Source organism: Catharus ustulatus, chromosome 6, assembly GCF_009819885.2.
Source record: "Catharus ustulatus isolate bCatUst1 chromosome 6, bCatUst1.pri.v2, whole genome shotgun sequence".
Taxonomy (NCBI): Eukaryota; Metazoa; Chordata; class Aves; order Passeriformes; family Turdidae; genus Catharus; species Catharus ustulatus.
The window spans coordinates 35,642,682-35,657,513 of record NC_046226.1 but is presented as its reverse complement, the minus strand read 5'-3'; the positions used below and the strand labels follow the sequence as shown (position 1 = coordinate 35,657,513).

The window sequence follows — 14,832 nt, the reverse complement described above, 5'->3', positions numbered from 1 at the left end:
TCTCCAGAAATATAAGATCCAACATCTACAGTCATGTACAAAATCCAGATGTAACAGGAAGAGGTAACACAGGTAAAACTTCTAAAGCTCCTGCTTACTTCAGCTTAATCAGTAGAGAAAGATAACCTTTTCAACCTAAAGAATGTTTGTGAAAAGGTGCCCTGTTTTTTTGTTCTACACTTCTATGCTGAATCACTACACTTGATATCAAGAAATTCAAGCACTTCCTCTGCATGTTGTCATATGAATGTGAATCCCCAGCATGACTGATTCTCAAGAACACAAAATCATGTTTGAAGTTCAAGGTGTACAGATTACAAATACAAACCTACATCCCAGAAATCAATAAAATAAGAAGACCTAGTGACAAATCTCGAAGCAAACTTAACCCCTCACACATCTATTCCCAAATATAATACAACTATTTTCAAAGACGAAATAAGGGCACATGTAGCTGTTAATGAATATGTGTTTGCATGCACAGTTGCACTGAAATTAACTTGTTTAAGACTTCTGATTGGAAAAGGGTCAAATTAGCAGTTGCACACTTAAAACGTCCTGAAGCTATCATTTTGCCATCAGACACTTGTAATGATACTTTACACTGAACCTTATTATGCTCACCTCTGTGGTTTTACTAAGTTTTAAACTAGAACTGAAGACTCAGTTTTATGCTACAACTATACAACTCTTGTATAAGACACCCAGCTTTAAGAAAAAGAACAAATGTTTTTATGCAATGTTCCTGTTCAAAGGAAAATAAGCCCAAACATTTGCAACGTCTCCCCGCACCTACTGAACACTACTTTTAACCAAAACTTAGAAGCTTAAGAACAACATAAAAAAGCAGAACTGCCAAAATTTTATTGCATCAAAACCACCATTTCATTTTGCTACAAACAAATGCTAAACCCAGTGCCTTAGACATTCCGAAATACAGAAAAATTCTTCATAAGAAGATTCCTGGAAAGATGCTGTACAATACTAATACAAAGGTGAAGTATCCTTTGTATCCTAGTGTGGAAAACCATTAAGTTCTTAGGATAAAAACCACAATCATTTAATTAGAAAGCAAGAAAAAAACCTACCACAGCAGAAAGTCTCCCTCACTCTTCTCAGGAAAAAAAAAAAAATCACAGCCAAAAAACCCAACATCCCTAACCCCCATCTCTTAAAGCCTAGATGGTTTTGAACATTAGTCAAGTTAAGCATGGTTCAAGGTATGCACAGAACCTGAGTGATGTTTGGACATGCCCTTTCTCACCCTATCAAATGAGAAATTGCTCTATTTTCAATTACTAATTACTAAGCCTACATGTTCTCAGCAAGAACTGGAATGAATGGTTTATGGCTCATGCAGTCACATAAGCAATGAAATTTGCAAACACAAACAAGCAATGAAATTCTTCAAAGACAGAATGTATTATGTCCAACCAAACAGCTGAAATGTTGTTCTTGTGTATTGAGCATCTACATCTCATTTGTGTTCGAAACCTGAGACATGTACATCACATGCATTTATGGGTTAGCACCACGGTTCTCTTTATGGTTGAGGCACTTATAGTTTATTTTCACAGGCTCTAACACTGTATTAAAAACCATACTTGAAAGATACCCGAGCAGAAAGAAGCAGTCTGTTCAGTCCGTATCTTCAGTATGCAGTTGTTAATCACCATATCATTATGCATCTTAATAAAACCTACAGTTGCAGTGATTACTTATACTTCAGATAAAAATAAAAATATTGGCTCAGAGTATTATAAATTACTGTGGATATTTAATGAAAAATATCACTAATTATTTCTGAAGAACAGAGATGTGGGCAGCAAAGGAGAAACAACAAAGAACAGCGTGATATCTCCAAGTTACAAACTTTTGCTAGAAAATAGTGCAGAACACCACACAATTCAGGAAAAAGCAAAGCCCAAGACTTGAATGTTGTTGCATTTATAAAAAGGAAAAAAAATCGTCTGAAACTAGCCTGAAGAAATACTTACAATTACATCAAAACAGTCACTAAAACAACCCAAATACTAAAAAAAAAGGCAAAACACTATCACAGAGGAGACAAAGCAGGACAATAAAACCATCTGGCTTGAATTCTGAACCAAACATTTTTACTGACCAGCTTGACAGTAAAATTTTTATACTAAAGCCAAAGATAAAACTAGGACTTTTTGTTTTTCTACTTGAACGTACTTCCAACTTGAATTATTCCTCTTTTTAAAACATTAAGCTACTCACATAGATCTCTGGGACACAATATTGATGCACTTCGGGTCAAAGAACTAAAGCTAAAGCCCATCTGAACCCCTGTCCAATACAGGCCCTATAACCAGGGTTCAGGTATCAATACCTAGTAGTATATTCATGTAGCAAACAAATGTTCATAATTGACGTTAGTCTTTATTAAAGTTAGTTCTGACTTTGTGTTTAGATTTATTCACCTTAAGGAAAAGATACTGTAAATTTTCAGAACACAGCTTTTCCAGCATATGAGGCATACTATGTTAGGATATCATACACAGAAAGTCATGTTTGCATTACATAGCCTTAACTATAACACCAAACATTTGTTAGTGGCCAACTTCAATACATGAATGAGTTTTATCTCACAGCTACATTTCGTAGCAATGTGAGCAATTCCATCAGCTGATGGAGCTTTTAGATACCGACAAACCCAGGTACATCTAGAAGCCAGCATGAAGGTGCAGCTTCATTTTTATCTAATACCAAAAATTCCTATTCAATTTCTGTTTGAGATAAATACTTAGCAAATATATGAACAACGTATGTCAACGAAATGAAACCACTCTTCCCAAATCAAGCCAAAATCATCTAATAAAACCTCTCTATTATCCATAAATATCAGAAACTAGACAAAACACAGGATTGTGTCCCCAAAAATGCACTAAAATTTTGCTTTACTAGGAAGTGGTTAGCAATTAATAGATGCAAGACTCATTCCAAATGCTATTTTCATTTGTAAGTTCCAAAACTGCGGAAATTCCACAGCAGCCTCGTATATCTTTCCTAACACTTTCTATATCTTTAAGCATTTAAAGGTAGCAATCCAGCCTCTAATGAGATGAGCAGATATCCAGCATCAGAGGGAATTCTGGGAAATTCTACCTTCACACAAAAACCGTGACATTACAGTAAAATGCTTATAGAAGATAGCACTTTCTACTGCTGATTGGCTTACCTGGATCCAGTTACAGCACGGCTCTGCTGAATACACGAAGAGAGACAGCCAACATACAACATACACACAACCCAGTCACAGGAACTTCACACACTTTTCAGCTTCTACCATTTCTAAACTCCAATTTCTCATGCAAAACTGTTTGGTTTTGTAGTTTGTTTGTAGCAGACACACAGAAAACAAGATCAAAAGCCCCTTCTATAATTATGTTCATTCTATCTACAGGAAAATGCAGCAAGAACTAAAGTCATCAGAAGCATGGAACAGCTCTGCAAATCAGGCAAATCAAGTAATGACATAGACCATGTGCAACATCAGCATAGTAGGAAAAAAGTAATACATTGCTAGCAGCTGCCATGACCATTGGCTGAGTAACAGAGGACTGAATTGTAGTAATTGCAGGCAGACACGCTAAGCATATATGTACAAATACACACAGACCAAAGAGGTGAACAGGTTTTCACGGTCATATGAAACACAAGACTAATCCAAACTCAAAGCCCTATTTTGACTGCCTGTAGAGATGCACTGCAGACCTCAAAACACAGAAAATACTATGAGCTGTTACTTCAATATTGCTATGCAATATACAGAAGGAAAAATGCACCACACTACATGCAGTTTTATTTACAAAAGGGTATGTATCTGAAGAACTTAAAGTAAATAAACCTTAAATTGCAGCAAGCTCTAAAACAGAGCAGCAACTTAAAGAGCACATCTTTTACAGTTAATATAGAATTGTAGAGAACACTTGACTCTTCAGGCCAGCTCAAGTTTCACAAAACACCACTGTGTTATATACAGCATTATGGTGGTTCTTTAAATTGTTACAAACAGCAATTCACAAACAGCACACATCTGACAGAAACCAGGCACAGGACAGTGCAAAGGGGGTATTTCCAAAATATCATTAGACTGTGGAGCAACTCCAACTAACCCTGGACTCATCAATTCACTAGTTGCTTTTGGAGTTGGAATGGTTGAACAAGGAAAACACCTACTGTTAGGCATCTTCCATATTTTGTTATACATCCACTATATACACTTAATTTCAGAATTTTCAGATACTGTTTCTCTGCATTTTAATGAACTACAATTTATATTCAAATGCACATACTACCTCACAGCAAGTGAGTCATTCACCACTTCCTGGCATAATAATACAGAAATGAAACTACTAAGTATCTGCAGAAGTGAAATACGTGCAAGTTTGTACAACATCCTGCTTAGTGGAAGATTAGTAAAGGCCGTATCCATTACGAAACACATTTTAGCAGTTCCACAAACAAGAATCTACTTCTAGTCTCTAAAGGTTGAAGGATAAAATGAAGTTGCAATCACTGATTTAAGTCATATTTGAAAAACAGGAACCGAAAGCTGATGACTGGAAAAGAGGAGGTGGTATAATATCAGTCTTTTAGTTATCCTGCTTGCATCTGTTAATTATTTGTTTCAGAAAGTTGTAAGTAATCACAGACATTTAAAAATATTTATATAAAAATTACAAAATAATCCTTTCAGCAGGAGGTTGGACCAGACTACTTCTAAAAATCACATCCAACCAATAGCCCCTGATCTTAGCAAAACCCGAACCAAGTTTATTCTGCAATTCACCTGCAACAAATAATTTCTAAACTTCCTCAAAAAAATGCTATACATATATATACATAGCATGTACTTATATTACACATGTAGGTCTTTAAAAAATCCCCCAAAAGGTGAAGACACCTCAGTAGTAAGAAATACTGGCTATAAAGCACATAGATCCTAAAGAGTTAAAACATTTTCTCTCATTACTATTAGTCATGGGTAAGCCTAAAGAAAAAAGCCACAATTAAGATACAGATGTTACAAAACTTGTAATATAAGCTACAAATTTGGGGGGAAAAACCCAACAAATCTACACAAGAGAAAAACCAGTAAAGAAGGACACTATGAAAGAAGTAATCAGATTGATCATGAACAGATAAATGTAATGTAATTACTGCATTGGTGGTAGACAAGAATAAATAAATATTTAAGAAGTGCTAAAAAAAAGCAAGTCATAATTTTGTTCTGCTTTCAAAATAAAAAAGGCAGAATGACATTCATTTCTTACAATCATAAAGCAAGTACTTCCTTTTCCATCAGTAAGGAGAAACAATACACAGCTAGTGTTTTCAACCATATGATGTCACCAGATCTAGGGAACTCAATTCCAGATTGCTTCTTAAAGATGGCATGCAACTCATAGAGAAGTACTACTTGGGTACTTGCCACTTATTAAAAATACTATCAACTTCAAAATGACCACCATTTAAAATTTTAAACTGGAAATGGATCAGGCCAGCACGCCTTTCCTGCTTGAGTTGCTACAGATTTGTACCTTTTAGACTACTTCGAAACGCGTTGAGTGAAATGATGGGGAAGACAAACCTTTTCAAAAGAGCAATCAAAATATTTCACAGTATTGAGCATCTGTCTTCCATCAATTCTTTCAGATTATTGACAAGTAGTAAGCACATATAAAGTCTGACATGTTCTGAAAGGTAAGGTACGTTAATCCTCCTTTGCACATAAAGGGAGAATCTTCACAGCTTTAAGTAGCAATAACACAAAACAAAATTAAATCAGATTTTGTGCTAAGGAAAGCACAGAGTCAAAATGGTAAATACCAAAGGAGACCCTTCATTAGTGAAATTACTCTTAGTAGACATGAAGAGCTGTCACTTTAACACGACCTTACGAAGAATGTGTTAAGTGTTTAGCTTATAGAGTTAGTACTAGAAGAGTGATCTTGACTCTTTTATTAAAGTTACCACAATCTGTTACCAGGAATAACAAGGGAAAGTTTAAAAACCCCACACATCTTCATACATCGGTAAAGTGAAGGCATATAAACGGGTATGAACTAATTGTAAATCAGTCAAATTTTATCAATAATCAATACACAGCTGAACTTCAGTGTGGCACACTATCTCTTCCTCCTCAGAAATTAATTGTACTGACTTTTCTAATTCTTTTGTTAATATTGGGGGACACAGTATTAACAATAAAAAAACCCACACATAAAAAACCTCCACAAAAAGCCCCAAACAAAACCAAAACAAACCCCTGCTATCTGTCTTACATCTCATCTCACTGGGGGCTGGAAACCTTTCTTTAAGATTAATCACTGCATTTTGTTTAGGCAGTCTATAGTTTGCTATAGTTTGTTAAAAATACCTGTCTTGATCTAAAACACAATTTTATGAAGGGTTTGTCCACCTAGATTTAAAGTCCAGATTATCTCGTAGGTATTCACCTCTGAATATTCCAGAAGTCAGACTGACTTATTAGCAGCCTCATATTGTTCTGAAAATGCATTTTAAAGATACTTATCTACCTTGATGCAAAAAGCCTTCCAGTTAAGGCAGTCAATATAGTTAACCAAAAAAAAAAACAAACATTATAACAAGCAATAAACAAAAAAAAATTAAGTGCTCCAAATTTTGTTTAAAATGCCACTACCAATCTATATTAATAACAGTTACTCCAGGCAGCTTATTGTTCACATTACATCAAGCAAAACAACAGTTAGGGAAAATAAGAGGAAACTACATTCCTCTCAAGCACTGGAAGGTTATTGCGTTCGCATAATGAATACAAAAAACCTCAAAAACCCAAAATAAACAGGACTGTCTAGTCAGCAATGCCAAGGTTAAGCAAAAATCAAATCCCTAGGAGAGTTCAGCTTAGTAACTATACCATTATGAAAATCCACAATCACAGGCAGCATGGTAAGGGTTTGGGATTGGTTTTATTTCTTGATACCAACTCAAGCCATGCCAGAGAGGCTGCAGTAGTTTGATTATCAGTACAATGGAGCAGGTTTCATTTGATCACAGATAATAGTTTTAAGAGAGAGATTTCTAATTAATGAGGACTGCTGGTAATAAATCCCTAACATCTCTACTTAAAGATTTTGTAAAAGCTGTTTGGATTCAACACCCATCTCAGTAGATCTTCCAAGAGATTATGAAGGAAACGCTTTTTCAGTTTTACTGGGCAAGACTGAAGAAATGGGGAGAATGCTTAAGTACAGTTTTAATTTAAGTTATAGATACCAGACTCGTTAACAAAATACAACAAGGTACTTCTGGTAGGTCATTTACTTACCTCCACTTGCTGATTCTTGCTCTTCCCCTTCAGGAAATGTAGCCTGGCTTGGTAAGCTATTCCTAGAACGAGTGACTGACTCTAAGTGTGAAGCCCTTCCCAACAGAGATAGCTCATCTAGCACCTCTCCTTCTTTGGCTTCCAAATCAGATTTTGAAGTGGTTAACTGTTTTATGTTACCTGGTGCCATTAAACTATTTGGGTCATTTAAACAAGCTACAGTACCACTGTCCAGGCTTAACACTCTGGCACGATTCTTGGCACTGTTTGTGCTAGAAGTCCGTCGTGTAGATCTTTTTTTGCTAATTCCTTCAGAGCTTACATGGGTTTTGTGAGCATTTTCAGAGTCTGTGCCCCCACGGTCTTTAGAAACATATTTGGTCTTTAAAGCACTGTATTTTCCCTCAGGAGACTGGCATGAATGGGAGGTGGTGCTGGAAGAGCTATCACTGCTGAACTGGTGAGCTGACTGCATGCTTGATGTCCTGCTCAAGTCACTTTGATCACTGGAGTCCTCATCGTGACAAAACACAGCACTGTGAGGTTTAGTACCAGATACACCTCGGAAGGAAACATATTCCCTGTGCCGACTTGAATCAAAACTACTAGCCCGCTTTTTTCCTGTCCTTCTCCGGCTGGACTTGTGGGTAGAGGCTGTTCGATGTATTAAACTAGAAGATTTTGGTCGAACATCTCCTTCTTTTTGTTTTCCACTAGTTTCTTTAGAAGCTCTTGAATCTACTAACACAGCTAGTTTCTCACTCTGCTCATCTCTTTTTTCAGCAGCCTTCCCATGCGGCCTGTCGGCTTGTGTAGTCAATTCATTGGCATGTGGGTTCTTATTGGCCTCTTCTGAAGCAGAGGCACCAAGACCTTTCTGGCTGTGCATCTCATCGGATGCATTAGAACCCCTTCCCTCTTGAACACCACCCAGAGGACTCACTTCCACAGCAGTCCTTTCACTACTAGTCCTTTTGTCAGCAGTAGAACTACTGTCATCCTCTGAGTCGACACCACAGTCTTTTTTCTTACCATCCTTTTTTTCTTCTCTAGGAGACTCCTCTTCGTGTTCTGACAATACACTTTCTATATGCGTTGAGCTAGTATGTTCACTTTTGTAGCTACTGATGGTACTGTTGGTGTCACGATCAGTCCCACTACAGTAGCTTTCTGTTGAACCACTGCTTCTAGTACTCAGGCTTCTCAGACTGTCCATACTTTTGTCTGCTTTCAAGGCCCTGCTCTTCCCACTCTTAGTCAATGGTTGAGGGCTGCTACTTTTCAGAATGTCATCTAATTGAAAAACTCCTGAAATGCAAGAGTTCTCACCCAAAGACTCTCGGGATCCAGAAGGGGGCTTGGAAGCTTCTAACTCACTGACAGGATCTAGTCCTCGCTTTTGCTGATAGAGGGGGAAGTCATTTAGTGAAGCATCTGGAAAAGCAACAGCAGAGCTAGAAGTCCTTGGTACACCTCGTGGTCTATGATCCTTCCTATAGGAGTGAGAATGCAGAGTTACCAGCGAAGCTACTTCTGTGTCACATGTACTGTTTTTAGACTGGTCCACAAGCTGGCTGTTCGAGAGGCACACTTTGTCACCGTTGTCCCTTGGCAAGTCCTGTCCAGAGGACAATGAAGGTTGGATGGAGACAAACGAGTCATTCGAGACCAGACGGAAAAGCTTCCGATCAGTTGCCAAATCTGTTTAAGTACATATTTAAAAATACTCAGGTAAAATGTTCATGTAAGTTATACAACTCGCTTTAAAATTGTTTATTTATATCAGAGAAAGTAAATGAACTGAAAAATCCAATTCCAAGTATGAATTAATTGCATTATAACTGAAAAATATTTTATAACATCTGGGTAAACTTGACAGGCCTTATTTTTAATAAAAAAAAATTATCAATACCAGCTTATCCCTAGCAACTAATACGACAAGGAAATTCCTCTACTGCTTACGCATCTCAGACTTAATATTTTTACATATCCCTAAGTTTCTTAATTATAAAAAGAGTACCCTACCTTTTGTTTTGGTTCCTACATGTAGTTAATAGACTTTGAAGTTATTAATGAAAACAGAGTAAACCCCATTAACTCTGAAGGCACAAAAACCCAACAAAAATCACCTTTCCTACTGGATACCAAGTAAGCAGTAGGACCAAGACAGCAAGGATGCAGTCACTGTCACAGGTCTTTTTGTACTACAATGAAACTCCCTATGAAGTCACTGAGTTTTACTACCATTTAAAAAAAAAGAAAAAAAGGTGCTTTTTGCTGTTAAAACAAATCATGACGATTAACTGCTAGCTCTTAGTTCAAACAATCCTGTTACCCATCACAAGCAGTCTCCCATAAAAGCATCCATCTGCAGGCAGTACTCAAAGTCAGGCTACTTTCCCTATTGCTACTGTCACTAAAAATAGATCTGGAGGCCAAGTAAAGTTTCTATAGTTGCTAAATTTCTGTCGTGTATATTTGAACACATGCAAGGTAAGAGGCTTCACAGTTACGTTACTCAGCTGAAAGCAGCAGAACCCTGCTGCCTATTACAACAGCATGGCCACCTGTGATGCTCCATTTCAAACACTTTCTGCATTGAATCACACAGTAATGACTGAATCATCCACCTATCTGATGGCTCTAATCACCCATTAGTGATTAGACTGGCAAAAATGAAAGGTGGTATTCTCAGAGTTAACTTTCTCCTACTCACCATGTACTTGAAAATCAGTAAACAAAGATTTCCCTTTGGTTTTATGCTCTGTTTTAGTCTGAGCAGTCACTTCCTGACAATGAAGTTAAATGAAAAATTGTCTTGTTTTGTTTCAGAACACAAGCTCACATTTACCTTGCATATTAGAAAAAAAACTATAAAAAAATTCACCAAGCTCTAATAACTTGCATCTGGAAAAACAGCTCTGTATGGGGTTATTTACTTTATAGAAAAGCCCGTCACATTTACATTTGTCTGTATTTGTAAGGAAAGCAAGTAAGTCTACAACGAAGTCCATTAACCCCAGGCCACCTGCAGTCTAAGAGATACTTTCTAAAGAAATGCAAGTTAGCTACCTTTCAGCAGTAAGGTGACAATAAATATTTATTACCTGCTGCAAGATGTCACAACAAGGAACACACAGTCAAAGAAAAAAGTTATAAGCATTCAAATTACACTTCTCAGAAGCTTGACTAATTAAGACAGGAAAGACGGAACTTCAAGATACCCTTTCTCAGAGTCTATCTACAAACTACATTAATTTATTTAGCATACTAAGCAAAGGGTCTTTGGTAACAAAATACCGTGTTTAAACATGAAGAAGAAATCTTACCTTGTTCTTCACTCCCTTCTTTACATAGGCTAGAACTCTGGCCAAGACTCAAACTGATATCATCAGAGGTCTTGGCAGTGTCAGTATCACCTGCAAATTTTAAGAAATAAGAGTACTAGTGCTCAAAGTATTAACATATGCATCTACATTCTCACTTGTCATGAAAGACTGTTGCTTGTATTTCTGCATTTATAGGTAAGTAACAATAATTACACAATTACAATAACACAAGATTTCTTTTAGACACAAGTATTGTCTACTCTATTTCTTTTATCTTCCACAGAACCCAATAGTAATAAAGATTTTTTTTTCCCTTGAGGATGTTTTTATTGGAATAGTTCTCTTCGCATGGTTGTCTATTAAAAAAAAAAAGAGTGGTAGGTTAAGAAAATACTTGTAATGGTCAGAAGAGCAAGGAAAAAAATCAACATGACAAAAATTCACATTCTTTTTTTTTTCCTTATTATTGGCTGGATAAATCTACAAAAAAACACTCATAATATGCAAAATTGCTATCTTTTCATCTTAGAGGTGTTCAAAAGGGCTGGAAAATACTTTAGTTAGATGTTAAGCAATGAGAAGTAAACAAGTCATTATATACAATAGCAGAAGGGTAATTGGTTGCACGGAACTCAAACTAGTAGAGTCTATCCCAAGCAACCCTTTGCCTCTGCATTTTACAGGCAAAAGAAAACGAGTCATTACATGGGAAGTAGAACAAGGGCCCCAGAATATTCTCTATTCATGTTTTGGTGATATAACTTGCATGTCCAAAGAAGACCTCCCCCAACTAATAAATGCTGCATTTCACTCAAAAAAGAAAAAAAAACATCAAGATGACTAAGGTAGACAGTATTTGGAAACAACACAGTAAACAATAATGATTTAAAGTGCTTCTGTAAGGTAGTTCAAGTAGCTAAAAATCTCACCTTTGATGGTTGCTGCTGTTCCCAGACGAGATAACCCAGATCCAACCTAGAAACAGGGTATTATGTAAAAAGCTGCACACTTGCAGGAAATAAACAAATGTTATTTCCTGTTGCTGCATGTATTTGTCTATACACCTAGGAGAGGTTTTTAAAGGCACAAAAGCATCCAGCAGCACAGTAATGTAAAATTCTGACTGTTTCCACTGCAAAGAGATGAAAAGTCACGTAATTAAGCATCCAACTACATCACAGCACTATTCCATTCAAAAGTCAGTGTTCATGCAGACTTTACTGCGCTGATTTTAAAAAGATTTTAATCTGGGAATTCTCCTTACTTAATGCAGCAAAAGAGTACAAGTGCAGTGCTACACTAATAACTGCTGTTGTAAAACTGAACATTCAATGCAGCGATCCTGGTTGTCTAAAATGCTTAAAGAAAATCCAATCTTAGTATAAAACTTCTATTCAACACAATAAACATCAAGCTAAATCCAAAAGCTGCTCCCATGTGAAAAGATACATATTTTTCCAGTTATTTTCACATTCAATAGCAATCCAGCAGCCCTGGTACCTGCTCATACAAAAAAATCTCACCATTTAGGTTTGCAATCTATCTTTCTAAAGATATCCTATAACCCATTGGAGATTATTTTGCAGAGATGCTGAAGACAATTTGGTCTTTCCTTCAATAACATTTTGAATATAACCTCTCAACTATAAATAGCATACAACAATGCATGTGTCAGATAATTAACTCACTCAGAAATTGGAGGAAGAGCACTCAAAAGCAAAATCTGAACTTAGAATACATCAAAATGATGGCCATTTGACATATATATGTACTGGGATGCTGGTTTCCAAAAATTACTTTTTAAAATGACTCTGGGGAAAAAAAGCATAATTCTACTAATTCCTTTCTGTAAGCACAGCAATTTCAGGTAACCTGAAGATGTGTGCAGATCCTATTCAGCCATAGCACAGAAGAACAATGGTTTTACGTGTAATGGGAAAAAACAGCTAAGAGCTTGTTTAATATAATTTCTTTACAACATTGTCACACAGTTACTCATTTTGTCATGTTTCAACACTTTCCCATTCAATAGTATGTTTTGCTGAATGCTCTCACTGAATACAAATGCATCATCACAGGAAAGCTATGTCACAAAAACTGAGCAGAAGTCAGATGTTTACTGTTCACATTCCCTTTTGATGCTGCACAGTCACAGGGGACCAGTGAAAACTAATTTTATTAGTACAAATACATTCTAAACACTATACCTTCTTTCACAGTAGCACGAACTTCTTCACATGCTTTAATATTAAAACTTTTGTTTGGAACATATTTTTTCCGAAGACCAGTCAAAGAACTAATCTGAGCATCAAGTTTCTATCTTCCTACATGGATCATTGCCTCCTATTCCTTTGAACACTAGCAAGTGCCTTCTCTTAGAGGAAAGAAAATCTCTTTAGAGTATCTATGCTGCATAACTGAGCACGATTCAGATAAAACACCAACATTAGCATACCACTGTACTTCGTTATCTACTGCTTGCTCAGGGAGCTAATTAAAAGAACATGATATTGTTATACCATGCCAAGGACTTCCACGTAGTTTGAAGACAGGTTCTGTACCTTTACCATGATGCTGCATTGCTCATTATCAACATAACTGCACAGCCTGGTCAGTTCCTCTACTTGTCCTCATGAAGGATTGATAAAAACTAGCCACAACTAGCTAAATGTCACAAGCCAAACAGAAGGAACAGCACATCCAACACTATGGAATTTGAACACATAAACCTAGTAGACATAATACGGAAACAGAGCAACTTCCCCAGTGAAATTCAAGGCAACTAGAGCATAATGAAGTTACATTAAAATGCAATAAAGTCATGTTTCTTCAGCACTTCCATCTGGCAGGAATCCCTATTTATTGCTTTCTTCCCAATCCTGCTGAAGAAGCAAGAAAGTGAGGATTTTGCAAAGGACATCCAAAAAATAAACAGTTTTAGTCTTCCCATTTCTAGCAGTTTATCTTTATACTTTTTACTTTAACAAATTAATTTTTGACCACAATAGCTGAACTATGAGGACTAATAGCCTGCAGAAAGCCATTTACAACTGCAAGCAAGAATCAGCAGTGGATACACTCTAAGATAATTTAACAGAAGCCTCCTCACATACCACATTTAAATTTACCAATTAAGTTTTAAATGTACTTTACAAAAGTAAGGGAGGAAGACAAAGTTAGAACATACAGATGAAGATACAGCTTGAACTATCTGATGGCTCACAGATACCCAAAGGGACAAGGGAATCCCACCACAGTGGGTTCCCAGTACTCAGCTCACCATACTCCAAGTCACTTCAATTTCTTCACTGAGCAAAAGCAAACACTTTCTGATGGGATAGTAGATTCCCTTTAAAAATCCAGCCATTTCTAACTTAAGTACACGTTGGGATAAGAGCTACACTGCTGGGAGAATGCAATGCCTTCCTAATAAAGTAGTTACATACAGAAAAGAAAACTGTTTAATCTAATACAAATTACAAAAAAAGCCCCACAAAATAGTAGGAAGAGGTTATCCACAGATCGCAAAGCCAGCAATCCTAAAGCAACAACTGCAGTAGCTTTAATTCTTACCTGGTTGTTTGGATCTATCCCAGCATAAGAATTGCGTGAACTACAGCCAACAGGGGGAGTTGCTTCTCGTATGAACTCTGACATCTCAATCCCTCCACCAGGGTCACTGAGAGAAATATTAAAAAAAACCAAACACACATTATCCCACCAGTTAAACAAAAGTTTGTCTACGTTGAGTGCATATTCAATATAAATATTCCCTTCTCAAAAAATCAAGGGCTCAAATATATCCCAATATCTTGGATGAACACTGGCTGTCTGACACCGGAAGCTCAGTCTGAGCCGGAGCACTCTATGCACTGTCACAGGACCTGCTGCTACAAGTCTGCTGTCACCAGCCAGCACCAACTGTGAAGACTTAGGTGCTATAGGGCATTCCAAAATGCTGACATATTAAATTCTCCCTGTCTGTATGTACACACATGTAACTTCTGGATCAGCTGCTCAACTATAACACCCAGAAATTCACCAGTAGAAAGATATACTACATAGAACTCAGAGTAGGTAAACAACTCCTGGTCTTTTCCTTAGACTGAATCTGGGAACAAAAGCAAGGATGGCTAATGAAGAAAGCCACATGTGAAAGTT

General features: G+C 36.8%; 1 protein-coding gene across 8 annotated transcripts in view; it reads right to left on the bottom strand.

Moving 5' to 3' along the window:
• Positions 1 to 14,832, bottom strand: part of PCNX1 (pecanex 1) — an 89,342-nt gene that overhangs the window by 60,691 nt on the left and 13,819 nt on the right. For all 8 annotated transcript variants that reach the window (XM_033061516.2, XM_033061513.2, XM_033061508.2 and 5 more), the window contains exons 3-6: positions 14,245 to 14,350; positions 11,601 to 11,646; positions 10,672 to 10,761; positions 7,343 to 9,043 (exon numbers count right to left, since the gene is read on the bottom strand). In XM_033061516.2, the coding sequence (XP_032917407.1) occupies positions 7,343 to 9,043; positions 10,672 to 10,761; positions 11,601 to 11,646; positions 14,245 to 14,350 (1,943 nt within the window). The remainder of the gene's footprint in view (positions 1 to 7,342; positions 9,044 to 10,671; positions 10,762 to 11,600; positions 11,647 to 14,244; positions 14,351 to 14,832) is intronic.